The 15,854-nt window shown below is 49.2% G+C and overlaps 1 protein-coding gene across 1 annotated transcript in view; it reads right to left on the bottom strand.

Annotated features, from left to right (window-relative positions):
- CDH22 (cadherin 22) overlaps positions 1 to 15,854 on the bottom strand; it is a 134,700-nt gene that overhangs the window by 58,738 nt on the left and 60,108 nt on the right. The window contains exon 3 of the mRNA XM_008015408.3: positions 8,134 to 8,428. Coding sequence (XP_008013599.2) covers positions 8,134 to 8,428 — 295 coding nt within the window. The remainder of the gene's footprint in view (positions 1 to 8,133; positions 8,429 to 15,854) is intronic.

Genomic DNA, 15,854 nt, shown 5'->3' with positions numbered 1-15,854 from the left:
GAACGCTCAGATTACACAGGAAACAAGCCCCCTCCCAACATCCACCCCTGCTGCCCTCCTCCCAACTCCCTCTTCTATCATCACTTAGAATACCGGCTGGCTGGGCTGGCCTTGACCCTGCTTCCAGCCTTCCAGCCAGGGCAGCCTAATGCAGATGAATGACACACAGGAGATACAGGGAAGTGGCTGCATGGGAGAAGACAGGTCCAGAGACAAGTGACAGAGAAGGCGGCACAGAGAGAGGGGTCAAGAAAGTGGGTAAGAGACAGAGAAAGGAGGGTCAGAGGGACAGAAGTCTGTGGGGCAGAGACAGAGAGAAAGCAGTAGAAACACAGAGGTTAAGTAGGAAATCAGAGGAATCTAGAAACAGAGACAGAGCAAATAGAACAGAGACAGCGGTACATACGGAGCAGGAAGAGGGGGCAGAGCAGGAGGAAGAACTAGGAGAGGAAGGTGAGGTTTGGTCTGGTGGGGTGAGGGACCTCCTGCATTGCGAGCACCTTCCTCTACAGTCTCCAGGGAACGCGAAACACCCTCCCCTCCTCACTCTTTCTTTCCTTATGGATCCTGGCCATGGACTTGCCCATCCAGGCAACCCCTGAGTGTGTGTGTGTGTATCTGCTATGTCCTCCTGAGACAGAGCACTCTCTTATATCCCAAACTGAGACCCACAAGCTCTTCTGTCCTCTCAACATTTACCAGGCCCTCTGTTAGGCAGTCCCGTGACTTTGTTTGTTTCGGACTGCAACATTTTAAGTATCTGTGATAGCATCCTTCTATCCATGACAGAAAGCAAACATTTTTGCTTATGATTCAGTTCCATTCATTCTCTCAACATCTACAGAGCACCTGCTATGTGCTAGACCCTCGAGGGCAGGATGGTAGCTCTATCACCTTTGCACCCTAATGCCGTGTGGCCACAGGGCCTGGCATACAGAGAGTGCTCATATTTGTTGAATGATTTGTTGATGGAAAAGACGAAAAGAGACAGGGATATATTCCTCCCTGTTCAGATTACCTGGGCCACGGGGCCGACTCCTGAGGGCCAGGGCCTCTGCTCCTGTCTGCTGCTTCTCCCCACCAGAAGCCTCCTGTCCCGTTCCCCCCATCCTGGGTGGTGAGAGCCAGTGCCGTTGCTAGGCAAGGAGATATTGCGCGTATAGATCTTCCTGGACTTTAATTAAAAACATCTTTAGAAGTTGTCTCTGCAGAGACCAGCGATTGATTCCTGGCTTGGGCCTGCGGGCTGCTGAGCTATACTCTCTCCAGCTATAGACGGGACAATTGGAGGCTCCCAGACTGCCGCTGCCCTCTCTAAATGATATCCTTGGGGAACACACTCCTTCCTGCCTTCCTCCTTTCCTCTCTGTTCCCCCAAGCACCGAATTTAAGAATCAGATAGTGTGCTCTCCCAGTTTTACTTTCCTTCCCCTTTTGAGCCTCAGTTTCCATAGCTGTAAAATGGGGATGTCAGTACTTAACCCAAGAGAGTCCCTAGGAGGCTGAAATGAGATTAGGGATGTGAAAGTGATTTTCAAGCTGCAAAGTTTTGTGCAAGAAATGGTTGCGACTCTTTCCTCAAAGAAAGCTATGGATGCTGAGCCAAGGAACTCAGGTTCTGGTTTCCGCTTCTGAGTCTAGTTCTGGCTTCAGCTCTTACTGTGGAACCTCAGAAAAATCACTGCATTTATTTCCGTATCAGTAACATGAAGACACTAATATTGATCCTGCTTATTCCCCAGGATTGTGAGAATAAAGAGAAATAGCTCTGTGAACGCAGGGCTTGCTGATCGCTATTATTTAGTAAATATCCAAATAAATGCAGGCTGTACAACCAAACAGTCTTTTCCCATCTGTTAAAGATGCTGCTCACAGAGGAATTGAAATAGGTGGAAAAGTGCCCATTTCCACATTCTGTTGAGCCCTAATCCCATGGTCTGGCAATGTCAATTCTATGGCATGTGCGCTATGACATTCTCCTTCCTTTGCCCATGGCAGACATCACCAATCCATCATGGCATTCTTTCCTACCAAGGCTGAATGAGATCTTAGACTCCTTCTCAATACAGCCCGACAGTCACTACCAATTGATCTGAGTTAGCACAAGAGATGAAACTGATCTGCTACCACTTTGAGGTCAGGGGTGGTGTCTTGCTCATCTGTGATCTCCACATACCTAGCAAAGTTCTATGTACATAGTAAGCCTAATATGTGTTTACTGAATTAAAAACAACTACTTCTCTATCCTCCGTAGGGCTATGTATAAAGTAGGTGCTAATAAATGTTTGCTAAGTTGGGTGACTCATCTTTGCAAGCCCTACAGAGCCAAGTACATTGGAGGCCTTGTATGTATAATGGGTGCTAATAAACATTTGTGGATTTAATTGAATTACTTATCTTTACATCCCCTGCAGTGCCCAGAATCAAGTAGTGGTTAGTAAATGCACATTGAATTGAATTTATCATTTCTATCTCTGGTATCTTCAATAGTGCCAGGCATAGTATCTTGCCCAAGGTTGGCATGAATAAGTAGGAGGAGTTGAGCCGGGCGTGGGAGACCTGTGAAATCCTCTTGCCATCCCATGGTCAGGTTGTGACAGCCTAGGGAAGGGGTGTGGCTCCCTGACACTGAAAGAATGTCTAGTCCAGTTCTTCTCTATTAAAACTTACTCCCTGTTGACACATTCAGCCTCAAGCTGTAAATTCCCTCTCTCTGCTGACTTCCAAAGTTGTATCTTTAGCCTCATCTCTCTCCTGACGTCCAGACTCATAGCTCCAACTGTCACCTTGACATCTGAACTTGGACGTCCAATAGACACCTCAATCTTAACTTGCCCAAGAATGAATTCTTAATTTATTCTGCAAACTTGCTCTTCCTGGAGCAGTCCCCATCTCAGCCACAGTAGCTCCATCCATTCAGTTGCTCAGGCCCAAAACTTCAGCATCATCCTTGTCTCCTCTGCCTCTTACTCCCCACATCCAATCCCTCACAAACCCTGTTGACTCTACCTTCAATGTACATCCAGAATTCCATCTCATCTCCCCATCCACACTGGTCCAAGTCACTATCACCTCTTGCTGCACTATTGCAATTGCTTCCTCATTGGCCTCCCTACTTCCAACCTTGCCTCCTACAGTCTGTTTTCAACATGGCGGCCAACAAGTCATTCTTTTAAAATATAAGCTGGATTCAATTACTCCTCTGTTCTCCGTCTCACTCAGAGTACAACCAAAAACCTTTCAATGGCTACCAAGTCCTGCGTGATCCATTGTCTGAGGTATTCAGACTCCAGATATTCTCCCACTTACTTCTCCTCAGTCACAGACCTCCCTGCTATTCCTCAAATAAAATGAAAAACATGCTACGCCTCAGGACCCTTGCACTTGCGGTTCTCTCTGCCTGGAACATTCTTCTTGTAGCTTAGGGGTTGTCCAAGTATGGTCTCCACACCAGCAGCATTAGGGAGTTTGTTAGAAATGCAGACATTTCTAACAGCCCAAACCTCCTGAGCCAGAAAGGCTGGGGGAACAAGGGCAGCAATTTGTGTTTTAACAAACCCTCCAGGTAATGTGGATGCACAAAAAAGTTTGAAAACCACTTTTTGACCGAGCTCCTTGGTTCCCTTCCTTCAGATCTTTATTCAGAAATGTCCTCTTTCAGAAAGAGAGGCCTTCCCTGACCCCTCTGTCTAAAATAGCCCTCCCCCAAATTGCTCCTAACTCCTTTACTCGTTTATTCTGCATAGTACTCACACCATCAGGCATATTAATATTCATTATATATGTGTGTGTATATATATATGTGTGTATATATGATCTCTGCTCTAGGCAACCTCTGCCTCCCCGGCTCAAGCAATTCTCCTGCCTCAGCCTCCCAAGTAGCTGGGACTACAGGTGTATGCCACCATGCCTAGCTAATTTTTAAAAATATTTTAGTAGAGATGGGGTTTCACCATGTTGCCCAACTGGTCTTGAACTCCTGAGATCAGGCAATTCGCCCACCTTGGCCTCCCAAAGTGCGAGGATTACAGGCGTGGGCCACTGCACCTGGCCTATTTTATATTTTTAATTATTTATTTGCATATTACACATTTGCTTATCTCTGTCCTGATTCTCTCCTGCTATAGTATGTAGGTTTCCTAAGAATCCCCAATGCCTGGAACAGTGCCTGGCACATAGCAGGCGCTCAATAAATATCTGATGCTTGAATGAACCCTCTCTATGCTCAGAAGGGAACTTGGGGTCCAGAGGGGGCAGGAAGTCGACCAAGGTCATGCAGGGAGTCAGGCGTCCTGACTATCAACTCAGGACCCACTTGGCTACATGAGGCTTAACATGACTGGTGTGCCCCTGCTCAGAAGCGTGGCTCATTGGAGGCCCCCGGCACACTTCCCTTCCCTTTTAAGCTGTGAGTGGTTTAATTTGCAAGCGCTGCTGCCTTTCATGTCCCAAGCTGCGTCCCTGCTCCCTCTGATCTCTGAAGCTGCCGGGACCCTGGTACTGCTTGTTGGCCCCGCCCTCCACAGCCAGATCAGGAGGTTCAGTAATTGTGACTGATTTTCAAAGCTGCCTGGAGTCTCTGCAAGCACCCTGGTGTCAGATTTGCTTCCCCTTCAAATAGTTGCTCAAATGAAATAAACTAATTTAATTTCTGCTTCTCCCTTCCCCCTCCTGAGTTCCCAGCTGGTCCAAATTGAGTCCCCCTCCCTCTCGACCTTTTTCCTGAGTGGACTGTGAGAGTCAGTGGGCTGGGAGAGGGAGTCAAGACAGGGCTGGTTCTCCATAGGCTGGTGCTCATAAACTGGGGGCTGCCTCTGCCTCCTACTCTCTGCGTGACCTTGGATGAGTCCTTGCCCTTCTTTTGATCTCAGTTTCCCCACCTGTGAAACAAGGACCCTTGCCATTCCAACAACCTGGGAGCCATGCCCAGCAACTTGCTCTGTCACTGACTTGCTATGTGACTGTAGATACTTTCTTCTCTCTGAGCCTCAGTGTTCCCATCTGTTCAATGGGGATGCTACTATCAGTCCTGTCACCTCTCAGAGTCGCAGTGAGAGTGAAGTGGTCATGGAGGAGCCACCATGGTGGAGATGAGGCTGCTCTTCCCCCGGCACCTCCCCATCCTCAGCCCTTCTCCACAGTGCAGCAGAGGGAATTTTCTAAAATGCAAGTCTTCCCATGTCACTCCCTCGCTCAAGCCTTTCCCAGGCTACCTGCTTTCCTCTAGTCCTTCAGAGGGGGCTCCTGCTTCCTTCTCTAGCATCTGCTCGCCCCACCTTTCTGGTCTTTTTTATGCAGAAATGTGCAGGTCAGTTTTAGGTGAAGGGGGACAGGGCTGTGAGTTTAAGTCAGTAGGTGGGGGCTGCTGGACCTAGAAAGTCAGGGACTTGCTGCATGACCTTGGACATGTCACTGCCTCTCTGAGCCCCAGTTTCCCCATTTGCAAAATTAATTGCTAAGTTCTTGCCAGGCTCTGAAATTCCATATGTCTTTGCCATTGATAATATCCAAATTTCTCTCTCCAGCCCAGACCCTCTCTGAACCTGGATATTCAACTGTCTTGTTCAAGATCTCCACTCGGCAGCCTAATACGTTTCTCTAACTTAACATACTTCACACTGAACTCTTAATTTCCTCTCATCCCCCAAATCTGTTCCTTCTATCTCAGTAAAGAGAAATCCATCTATTTAATTGCTCACATTACAATCCTAAGAGTCATCCTTGAGTTTTCTTTCTCTCACACTCCGTATCCAATCCATTAGCAATTTCCATTATCCAATCCATTATGCTTTCAGAATATATCCAAAAGGAGACCTCTTTTCAACACCTCCACTGGTACCATCTTGTTCCAAGCCACCATCACTTCCTGTTCACAGGCCACCTGCTTCTGCTCTTGCCCTTTTTTCTTTCCATCTATTCTTCATGGAACAGCCGTGGGGTCCTGATCATGTCATTCTTCTGAGCAAGACCTCCTACCGACTTCTCAGTTTGCTCAGCATAAAAGGCAATGCCCTGGCTATGGTCTACATGGCTGCATGATCTGGTCATCTTGTTTTTTCTTGGCAGAATTCAACCCCAGGACCTTTCATGTGACATTCCCTCTGCCTGGAATGCTCTTCCCCCAGGGCCATGCTCTCACTTCCTCCAGGTCTTCAGAGAAGCCTTACTGGACCAATGATCTAGTTGTTCACTTGCTTACTGTCTGTCTTTCTTAGGAAGAATGGGCCCTCGATGAGAGTAGGGAATCTTCTGCCTTTTCACTGCCATGTTCCCAGGGCCTAGCACATAGTAGGTACTCAATAAATATTTGTTGAATGAATGAATATACTCATATAGATACAGCATGTCACATGCACACACAGGTCTTAAAGTGCTTCTTGGCTAGGTGTGTGTGTGCACATCTGCATATGTATGTGGAACATGCATGTACATCAGGCATGCATGCATGCTTGTATGTGTACACCAGTCTGCACCCACATCCACAGCCTCATTGTTCCCTATTTCCCCCTCATCCCTTGCCCACCATTCTCTCTGGTTCACCTTCTCCTCTTCCCCTACTGGCTGCTTGCTCATTATCCCAGCAAGCTGCCAGATTTGGCTCAACCTGTGGAAGCTGGGCTGACAGCACTCTCTCCCAAAAGCCCAAGTACTCCTGGCCTCTGACATGCAGCCATACAGCTGGGAGGTCCAGGGAGGCACAGTGTCCAACCTTTGGCCACAGCAAGTCAGCAATGGAGCGTGGCTTAAGACCTAGGGCAGCAGCTTCTTGTCTAGCCTGGCTTGCAGATAACTTCGAGCAACATGGTGGGAAGGAGATGGCGGCTACTGGCTTGTGCCCCTCACCCCATGACTCCAGTTGCTACCACAGCCCCAGAAGCCCTGAGCTAAGTGAGGCCTTGACAGTCAGAAACGGTCTGGGGGTTTCATGGTCATGCAGAGTCATGCCGCTTTAGCCTCAGTGTCCTGCTCCTGTGTGCATGGCCCTTTCTGAGTATGGCTGTGTCTGATGTCTACACGGAGATGTATATTGTGTGTGTGCACTTCACTTTCTATGGGCATAATCATGTGTGCAGTGTGTGTAGTCATACCCAGGTAAGTGCAACTGAATCTGTGTCTGGGGGCTCAGCCATCTCTGTATGAGGCTCTGTCCCTAGCTGGCTGGGTTTTTGGTGAGCTGTGGCTTTCTCTGAGCTATAGACAGAGCTGCCTGTCTCATTCATCTGCCTGTGCCCATGCCTGTCTACAGCTGCACACCAGGGGAGCTGGACCCCAGGATGCTCATGTCTGCTTGTGGCTTTTGCCTCTGTCTCTGTACATGGCTGAGTCTGTGCAGAAGCGCTATCTGCATAAGGGCCCGTTTCCTGCCTAGGGTTGTGCATGGCTATGTCAGGGTGTGCAGTCGTGGGTCTGAGTGTATGGTTGGGCCCTGTTTCAGCTGTGTCCCAATCTAGCTGTTCCCAGTGGTGGGTGTGCCTGAAGATGGGAGTATGTCCGTGTGGCGGTTGTTGTCAAGGGCTGTGCTGTATCTGTTCATGTGCAGCTGAACTTTTGTGACGGGCTCTGTCAAGGCGTCCAGGCATGCCTGTGTGTGTGACTCTGTCCAGCTGTGCCCGTGTGTGTGACTCTGTCCAGCTGTGCCTGTGTGTGTGATTCTGTCCAGCTGTGCCTGTGTGTGTGACTCTGTCCAGCTGTGCCTGTGTGTGTGACTCTGTCCAGCTGTGCCTGTGTTGGGGACTGGATCTATGAATGGGGTTGTATACCACTGTAGTGGTGAGTTGTATGCGGGGCTGGGCTTGTGCATGCGGCATGTCCAGATCTGTGGCTATGCCTACATATGTGACTGGGTGTGGCTGTATGAGCATGTCTGAGGGCATCACTGTGTCCACATGCAGATCCACATTCATGGGGGAGCTGTGTCCATGGAAGTGGCTGAGGTCATGTGTGTGGTTTTGTCCAGGACTATGCTTGACCCCAGGGGGCACTTGAGCTCACATCTGTACCCTGTATCCTGGGTCAGCAGGCTCTGTCTTTCCTGTCCCTCCCAGAGTATCAGCTACTCCCCTTCCCAGCAGGCTTCACTCCCCTTGGGGATCACCTTGATCCCACCCCCCACTCCCAGGGCCCACAGCCCACCTGTGGGCGAGAGTTCGGCCACGCTGCCAATATAGGGGCCGTGCAGGAAGCGGGGCTCACTGTCATTGATGTCCTGCACCTTGATGATGAACTCCGACTCGGGCTCCAGTAGGCGGTTGGTGGCGCGATCCCGAGCCTGGGCCCGCAGCGTGTAGAAGGTTTTCTGCTCGCGGTCCAGGCGCTCCATGGCATGAATGTCGCCTGTCAGCTCGTCGATCAGGAAAATGGTCCCAGCACCCTCGCCTGAGATGGTGTACTTGATGGCCCCGTCACCCTCGTCAGAGTCGGAGTGGATCTGGGGAGGCAGAGAGGAAGGCAAGGTGGAGGCTGAGGAGGAAGCTCCTCTTGGCTTCACTGTCCCATGCCATTGGCTGCCTATTCCTAAGCCCATCTCTTCTCCAACACATACACATCTTTAGTGAGGACACGGAGGCCCAGCAGCCACACTCACTTACATCCCGGGCCTGGAGTGTTTCCTCAGTCCTCTGGGGCCCTCTCAATCCCTGGACTCTACTTTCCCCTCTGCATTCAGAGCTATCAGCCTTGGAGGCAGATCTGAACATGGCCTCCCTGCTTACGACCCTCCAGTGGCTTCCCATTGCCTTCACATAGAAGTCCAGCACCACTTCCACACCTCTCTCCCCTTTAGCACGCACAGCCCTGAGGATCCTGCCTTGAGTCCTGTCCTTGCTTCTCTGCCCTTGGAAAGTCTACTCATCTTGCAAAGTGCAACAAAAATGCCACCTCTTTCAGAAAGCTTTTCTGGATCCTCAGTCTCTCCCCACCTCCGGGATCTCTCAGTACATCAAGCCATCGTGATCATGTTCAGCCTTGTAGGATGGCTGTAGCCAACACTTCTCAAACTCTACTATGCATGCAGTTCACCTGGGGATCTTGTTAAAATGCAGATTCTGACTCAGTAGGTCTGGGGCCAGGCCTCAGACTTTGCATTTCTAACAAACTTCCAGGCTGCTGGTCCATGAGCTCACTGTGAATTACAGGTCCACCGCTCCCTAGACTCTGCACCACAGGAGGTTGGGGTGGCATCTTCCTCATCTTGGTATATGGAGAATCAGGCTCAAGACATGGCACATGGCAGGGAGTGAAGGGAGAGAGGAGGAAGGGATGTCAATTGAAAGAGCACCTTCTATGTGCCAGGCACTGGCTAAGCAATTTATGTACTTTTCTAGTTCAAGATGCTTTTTTAAAAAACCTGCTAGAGTAGGTTTTGCTATCTTTATTTTACAGATTTTTTTCCCCATTTCCTAATGAAGATTGGAGAAGTGGGATGGGTTCTTCAAGGTCAGGCCACTGGAAGAGCTGGTCTGACTCCACACTGGGCTTTCCTATTCCATCTAAAGCCTCCGGAGAGGAGCCCAGGGGAGGGGAGAAACAGTGCAACCTGACCCAGCCTTGGCTCTGACATCTCCTCCCTGTGCGTCCTCACCCACCACTTTGCCTCTCTGGCTCTCAGTTGCTTCATCTGTAACATGGGAATCATATTAGCATCTTCCTCCCAGAGGTACTGAGGGGTTTGCTGAGTTGAGAATCCACACAAGGCCCTTAGCAGGTGTTACCAGGTGACATTTACAATATTTAACAGCCAGCATGGTGGGTGCACTGCTCAGGCAGTGGTACTGCAGCAGGATCCCTGCTGGGCCAGGCAGGAACCCTTTGGTTGCTGGATCACAGAGAGGCCCAAGGGGCTGAGAGAGTTGGGGCGAGGGAGAGGAGAGGGACTATTTGCTACAAATATGGAGGTTTTTCATGGTTTTAACAACCAGTACAACTATACCAGTTTGTACTAGCTGAAAATCAGCCCTGTCTGAGACATAATGAGTGCCCAATAAATGGTAGCTATCGTTATTATTATATTATTACTAAATGTTAGCTATATATAACCAGGATTTAATCTAGGCACTATTAGGCTCAGGATTCCAGGCTGTTTTCACTGCCCTGAGATCTCTTGGGTGAGGAACCAGCAAGAAGTCTGTTTTCTTGCAATCAGAAACACCTAAGTCCTTATCTTCCAATGCCCAAACCTCCCAGGCAGCTTCGCGCAGAGGAAAATCCATTCTGATGAAGCTAATGGCTTTGGGCAGGTCCCTGCTCCTCTCTAAGCTTCCATGGAGATGGAGTGTGAATGAGAGAATCCCTAAAGTTCCTTTCAGGCTGGGGTGCTGTGGACCCCAGCCCACTCAGCAGGAGAACAGGTGCCCATGAAGTCATCATGAAGGGGGACAAAAGCCCATCCCCTGCCACGCAGGAGGAGCTGGGGTATAAATTCTGCTGGTAGAACTTTGTGTCTGAAAGGTGGATTATAGAAGTGCCATTTGGAAGATTGAATGGCCCATAAACATTTTCATATTTCATTAGCCGATTAATGGGCATCTCTCTCTTTTTGGCGAGTCTGCTGATTCTCAGCAGAAATTGCGGGGACTAAATGGAGGCGTCTGGTGGAACCTTTCCGGGTCCCCGTCCTGTTATAGATTGCCCCAATTAATGCCCGTCCTGGGCTCCACTGAGAAGCCTTCTTCCTGTCCAGTTACTGTTAATAGATTTCTCATAAGTGGCTGGATTGTAAAAACCTCATAACTCAGTTTAATGCCCCCAATAAAATTATTTCAGGACATCGGCCCTGAATCATTGGCAGTGCTGAGGATGAGGAGACCTGTCTCTCCTGTTTGCTGTTTATACATTTTTTCTACCATTGCCCCAGGGGAGATGGGGTGAGAGGGGGTGATTCTGTTCCCTTTTGGGGTGCCTCTACCTGCTTCCCAGTCTGATCTGTTGTCAGCTTATTTCATCAGCAAACACTTCTGAGCAGTGTGATAGAATAGACGCCATTCGAAGAGATGCTTAATAGCTATAATCTTATTAGTCTTCATCATTGCCCTGTGAAACATTATCATTCCCATTTCTCAGGTTAGAAAACTGAGGGACAGAGAGGAGAAGTCATGTGCTGTGTCACGTGGCTAACTGCGGGAAGCACGCTCCTGACTCTACTACTCACTAATGTTGGGACCATAGGTTTGTCAATTTTACCTCTCTGAGCCCCTGTGTTTCCACCTGAGAAATCAGACCGAGCCCTACTTGGCACAGGTGTGGGGAGGATTAGATGACAGCATGTTTACATTGACCTGAGCACTCTGCTAATGGTTGTTTCCCTCCCTTTCCATCTCCTGGCTCTCCATCATGTCCCTGTAGCCCTTGACGTTTTAACTCAGATCCCAGGCAGGGCTCACTTATGAGTGAGGAATGGAGAGGAGGGAGTAGAGCCTATGGTGATGTCATCTTCTGTGGAATATGATGCAGAGCTCACCCTGGGGCCTACTGGCTGCTCTCTGGGGACCGCAGAGTCAGACAGGGGCAATCGGCCTGGGCAGGAGCTAAGATCTGGGAGTTACGAATTCAGGCCCAGCTGGGGCTGCCTGCCCTGCCTGCCTGGGTCCCAGCTCCAGAGTGAAGGGGGAATGCCTGTGGCTCTGCCCTAAGAAGATATTTCTCAGGACTCCCAGCTGTGAGTGAAGGATGGAAGACGGTGCTCTCATTTATTGAGCACCCACTATGTGTCACACATGTGTTGCAGGCCATCTGTAGAAATTGAGCTTGACTTTGTGGGGTTTGCAAACGTATCCCTATTTTCCAGGTGAAGAGACTGAGATGGCCCCAGGTCTGTTGACTCCAAAGTCCAGTTTGGTTTCTCTGCGGTCTCTGGGAATCTGACTAGTCTGCTTACAATGCCTGTAGCAGAGGATGAGGGAGAAAAGGAGAAGGAGTGGGCTACCGGGTGGCCCCTGGGCTGCACAGCTTGGACAGTGGCCTTGACACCAGTCTTTTGCCCTGTGCCCTGCAGGCCACAGTCATCGGTGGCCTCTTCTCTCTAAGCCTCCATTTTACCATTTGGAAAAGAACCTCAAGCCACACATCAGGAAAGATTACGTGCTTTGGAGTCAAAATCAGCTCTGTACCAGCTTCAGCTTTGCCAGCAACCTGTGCATGCGCCTGGGCAAGTGGCTACCCTTCTCTCAGCCTCAGTTTTCTCATCTGTAAATGGGGCTGATATTGCTTCACCATATATATTCTGAAGATTCATAAGATAATATATGGAAGCTCCTTGCACTTAGTAGGTGCTCAATGTAAATTAGTTCCCTCTCCTTTTCTTGTGCTGGTCTCAGGAGGGGTTGAGGGGTCATCTAGTTCATCCCCTATCTCCTGATACAAGAACCACACAGACTCAAATCCTGACCCACTGGAGATCTAGGGGCCATGATCCAATCAATGCCTTCTTGTCTTTCAAATTCAGCTTGTTTCCTCCTCCAGGCAGCCCTCTCAGATGCCCTCTCATTTGGTTGAAGAGACCTCACCTGCTCCGTTCCTGCCCCGTACACAAACCCCTCCACTCCACACCCTCCTGTAACTTCTAGTGTTGCACATCTGTGTCCCCAGCTGTCATGTGCCTCAAGGTATGGACTAAGTTAGGTTTGTCTATGTCAGAACTCTGTGTGCCTGGCACGCACTAGGTACCCTGACAATACCTGCAGAGAAAATATAGGGGGTGGCAAAGTTGAATGTGTATGTGTGTGTGTGTGTGTGCACGTGAGTGTGAGTTTGCAAGCTCCTTGAGGGTCAAACATCTGGCTGTTTATTCCAACTCCCCAGCACCCAGCATGGGGCACAGCACCAAACATATTGAATACATGAATAATAAAGTATACAACTGTCGTCAGACTCCCCCAGTTGTCTTCTGGGATTTCTGGAGAATTCAGCCACTCTTAAATCCCAGGTATACATGGACAATCGCTGGGAACTTAAAACACTCCAGGCTCAGTTCTAGACCCTTTACTGCTATCTCATTGATGTCTCATCTTGTGCATCAGAACTTACTCTCTCCCCATTGAGTAGGTGGGCAAACTGAGGCCCAGAGAGGGTCTAAACCCCACCTAAAGTCACACAGGTAATGAGAGACGGCCCCAAAGCCTGACACCACATTCAGAGTTCTTTCTACCACATCAAGTGTGGCCAGCCTTGGAGGAGAAATCCCCCTCAAGCCCCATCCTTTGATCATAAACAACACAAAAAACACAAGAGTGATGGTTTCTCATCCCAGGGGGCTGAAAAATGGGATTTATGAAGCCATTAATTACTTCCTCCTAATTAAATCAAAATTAAATGCGAGCAGAGGTACGTTTTCCTTATTAAAGACAATTAAACGGACAGTGCGGCTACGCAAATAAAATGAGTCCAGGATTTAAACGGAAAGCAAATCAAATAAAAAGCCTCCCCGGAATGAGGGGTCTGTTCACAACCGTGCTACTCGTAAACCAGGAGTTCATCAATTTTCTTTAAATATTAGCAACTTAATTAAATCTGCTCTCCTCCCCACTTTAATCCTGCCGTATATCTAAAATAGATCTCACCGCCTACAGGAGTTGGTCATAAGTGCTGACCCCATAATTCTATCTTTTTTTAAAAAAATTAAAAATCCTACAAAATCCACATCCAGTTGACAGAAGCCTCGGGGGAAATTACCGTTCGGAAAAGGGATTAGTCAGAGTACCCAGATTTTATGGAAATGCTGGGAGGTTGCTTTGAGGGTGGGTGTCGTGAGAAGGTCGGGGAGAGGTGGGCCGGGTTGCCAATGGGGGCAGGGCTGCATAAGGAGCTGTTCGTGTGGGGCCTGGGCGACAACCGCGGGGCCCAGCACTTCCTGTGGGTGCTGACAGAAGCCTGGCGGCGAGTGATGGAGGAGGTGGTTGTAAAATAGGTTACCGTCGGGCGCCTGGGGTTCACTCTGCGGATGGTGCTGTTGCTAAGCTACCTTTAGAATTCGACAAGGACGGATGCTCCGAGCGGCTCCCTGGGGTGGGGGGGGAACCAGGAAGCAGTGAATTAACTGAAACCGTGGTGAAGTCCTTTCTTTCTGAAGAGTGAGTGTGGTATGAGAGTGTGTGTTTGTATTCACGTGTGTGCCCACACAAGCACTCGTACATATGAGGGACTCAGCTGGAAAGGGGACAGGTGGCTTTTAAAAGCCCAAGCTCATATTCCCAGGGTGGGGAGGGGTGGGCTAATGACAAACTTCCCCCCACTTAGTGGTAAGAAGCTATAATGTTAAGTTGCCAAAAAGACTTTTTGGGATTTGGGGTGGGAGTCTGTAGTTAGATGGTACACTCAAGATGGTGGAACTCTCAATAATAGTGAGACTTAACAATAATAAAAGTGAATACTTACTGAGCACGTGCCAGGACCCAGCAAGTATTCTAGGTTCTTGATAAATACTAACTCATTGACTCCCCAAGGCCAGCCTTTGAGCTGGGTCCTAGTAATAGCCTCACTTAACAGATAAGGAAACTGAGTCACAGAGAGGGTGAATACAGTCAGCCCTCTGTATCCATGGGTTCCACATCAGTGAATACAACCGACCAAGGATCAAAAACATTCAGAAACAAAATTGGGTCTGTACTGAATATGTACAGATGTTTTTCTTGTCCTTCTTTAACAATATAGTATAACAACTATTTGCATAGTATTTACACTGTATTAGGTATTATCAATACTCTAGAGATGATTTAAAGTATATGGGAGGATGTGCATAGGTTATGTGCAAATGCTCTGCTATTTTATATTGGGTTTTGGTATTCACGGGAGTCCTGGAACCAATCCCCCATTGAGAGATACCGAGGGACAACTGTAAAGTGCCCAAAGTCAGGAAGATCACAAGCAGCTGAGCTGGGAATTGAGCCCAGGCAGTACAGCTCCAGGTGGCCCTTTAACCACACACAATGCCACCTCTCATAAGAAAGTGCACATTGGGCAAATATTTGCAAAGAGATGAAACCTCTCCCTCCCTGGATAGAGTGCTTTTCTGGAGATGGCCTTGAGAGTAAGAGGGCAGGGCAGGGGCTCTGGGTGAAGGTGACAGAGGAGGAGGGTGACAAGCCCCAACAGCAGTGGCAATTGTGGAGAGAGGTTGCTGGGGGAAACAGAAAGGGCCCTGGGCCCAGCACAGTGCTTGACTCCTGGCAGCTGCTTAATATGAAGCTCTTGAAGTGAGCATGGAGGTTGTGTTAGGAGACCTAGCTTCTTGGGTTGGTTCTGCAACTATGTTGCCGTGTAGCCTTGGCATGATCTTCTCTGCCTCTGGGCCTCAGTTTCCCCTCCTTCTAGTGAAGGGAGCTACAGGGCCCTCCCCTGCTTATAGACTGTGGTTCCATGAGATGGGGGTGGGGTCAGTTCATGCTGTTGAGGTGATAAAGGCTAGGTAGGGGCAGATGAAAGCGTGAGTCAGAAGTTGGTTTTCTCATCTTTTCAGGATGTGGGTGGCTGGGGAGGCTTTTGCAGAGCCCCAGCTGCTGGGCGGACAGCAGGGCTGAAGTGCCTGAGATGACCACCTCCTCTTACATTTAGGCAGATGCTTCAGTCCTTTCCTGTGTCTCCGGGGTTGTCCTGGACCAAAGGCCTTTTCCCAGGTCTGAGAGTCTCAGAGGGGTCTGGAAAATCAGGCTGGGATTGGCCTCTTCTTTTTCTCTGTTGGGGGCTTAAAAGCTTCAGCTCAGGGAGCTGGGCGCGGTGGCTTACGCCTGTACTCCCACACTTTGTGAGGCCGAGGCAGGTGGATCACTTGAGGTCAGGAGTTCAAGGCCAGACTGGCCAACATGGTGAAGCCTCATCTCTACTAAAAATACAAACATTAGCTGGGCATGGTGTAATCCCAGCTA

This window comes from Chlorocebus sabaeus, chromosome 2 (assembly GCF_047675955.1).
Source record: "Chlorocebus sabaeus isolate Y175 chromosome 2, mChlSab1.0.hap1, whole genome shotgun sequence".
NCBI lineage: Eukaryota > Metazoa > Chordata > Mammalia > Primates > Cercopithecidae > Chlorocebus > Chlorocebus sabaeus.
The sequence above is the reverse complement of the archived record's forward strand: the minus strand, read 5'-3'. Positions and strand labels throughout refer to the sequence as shown.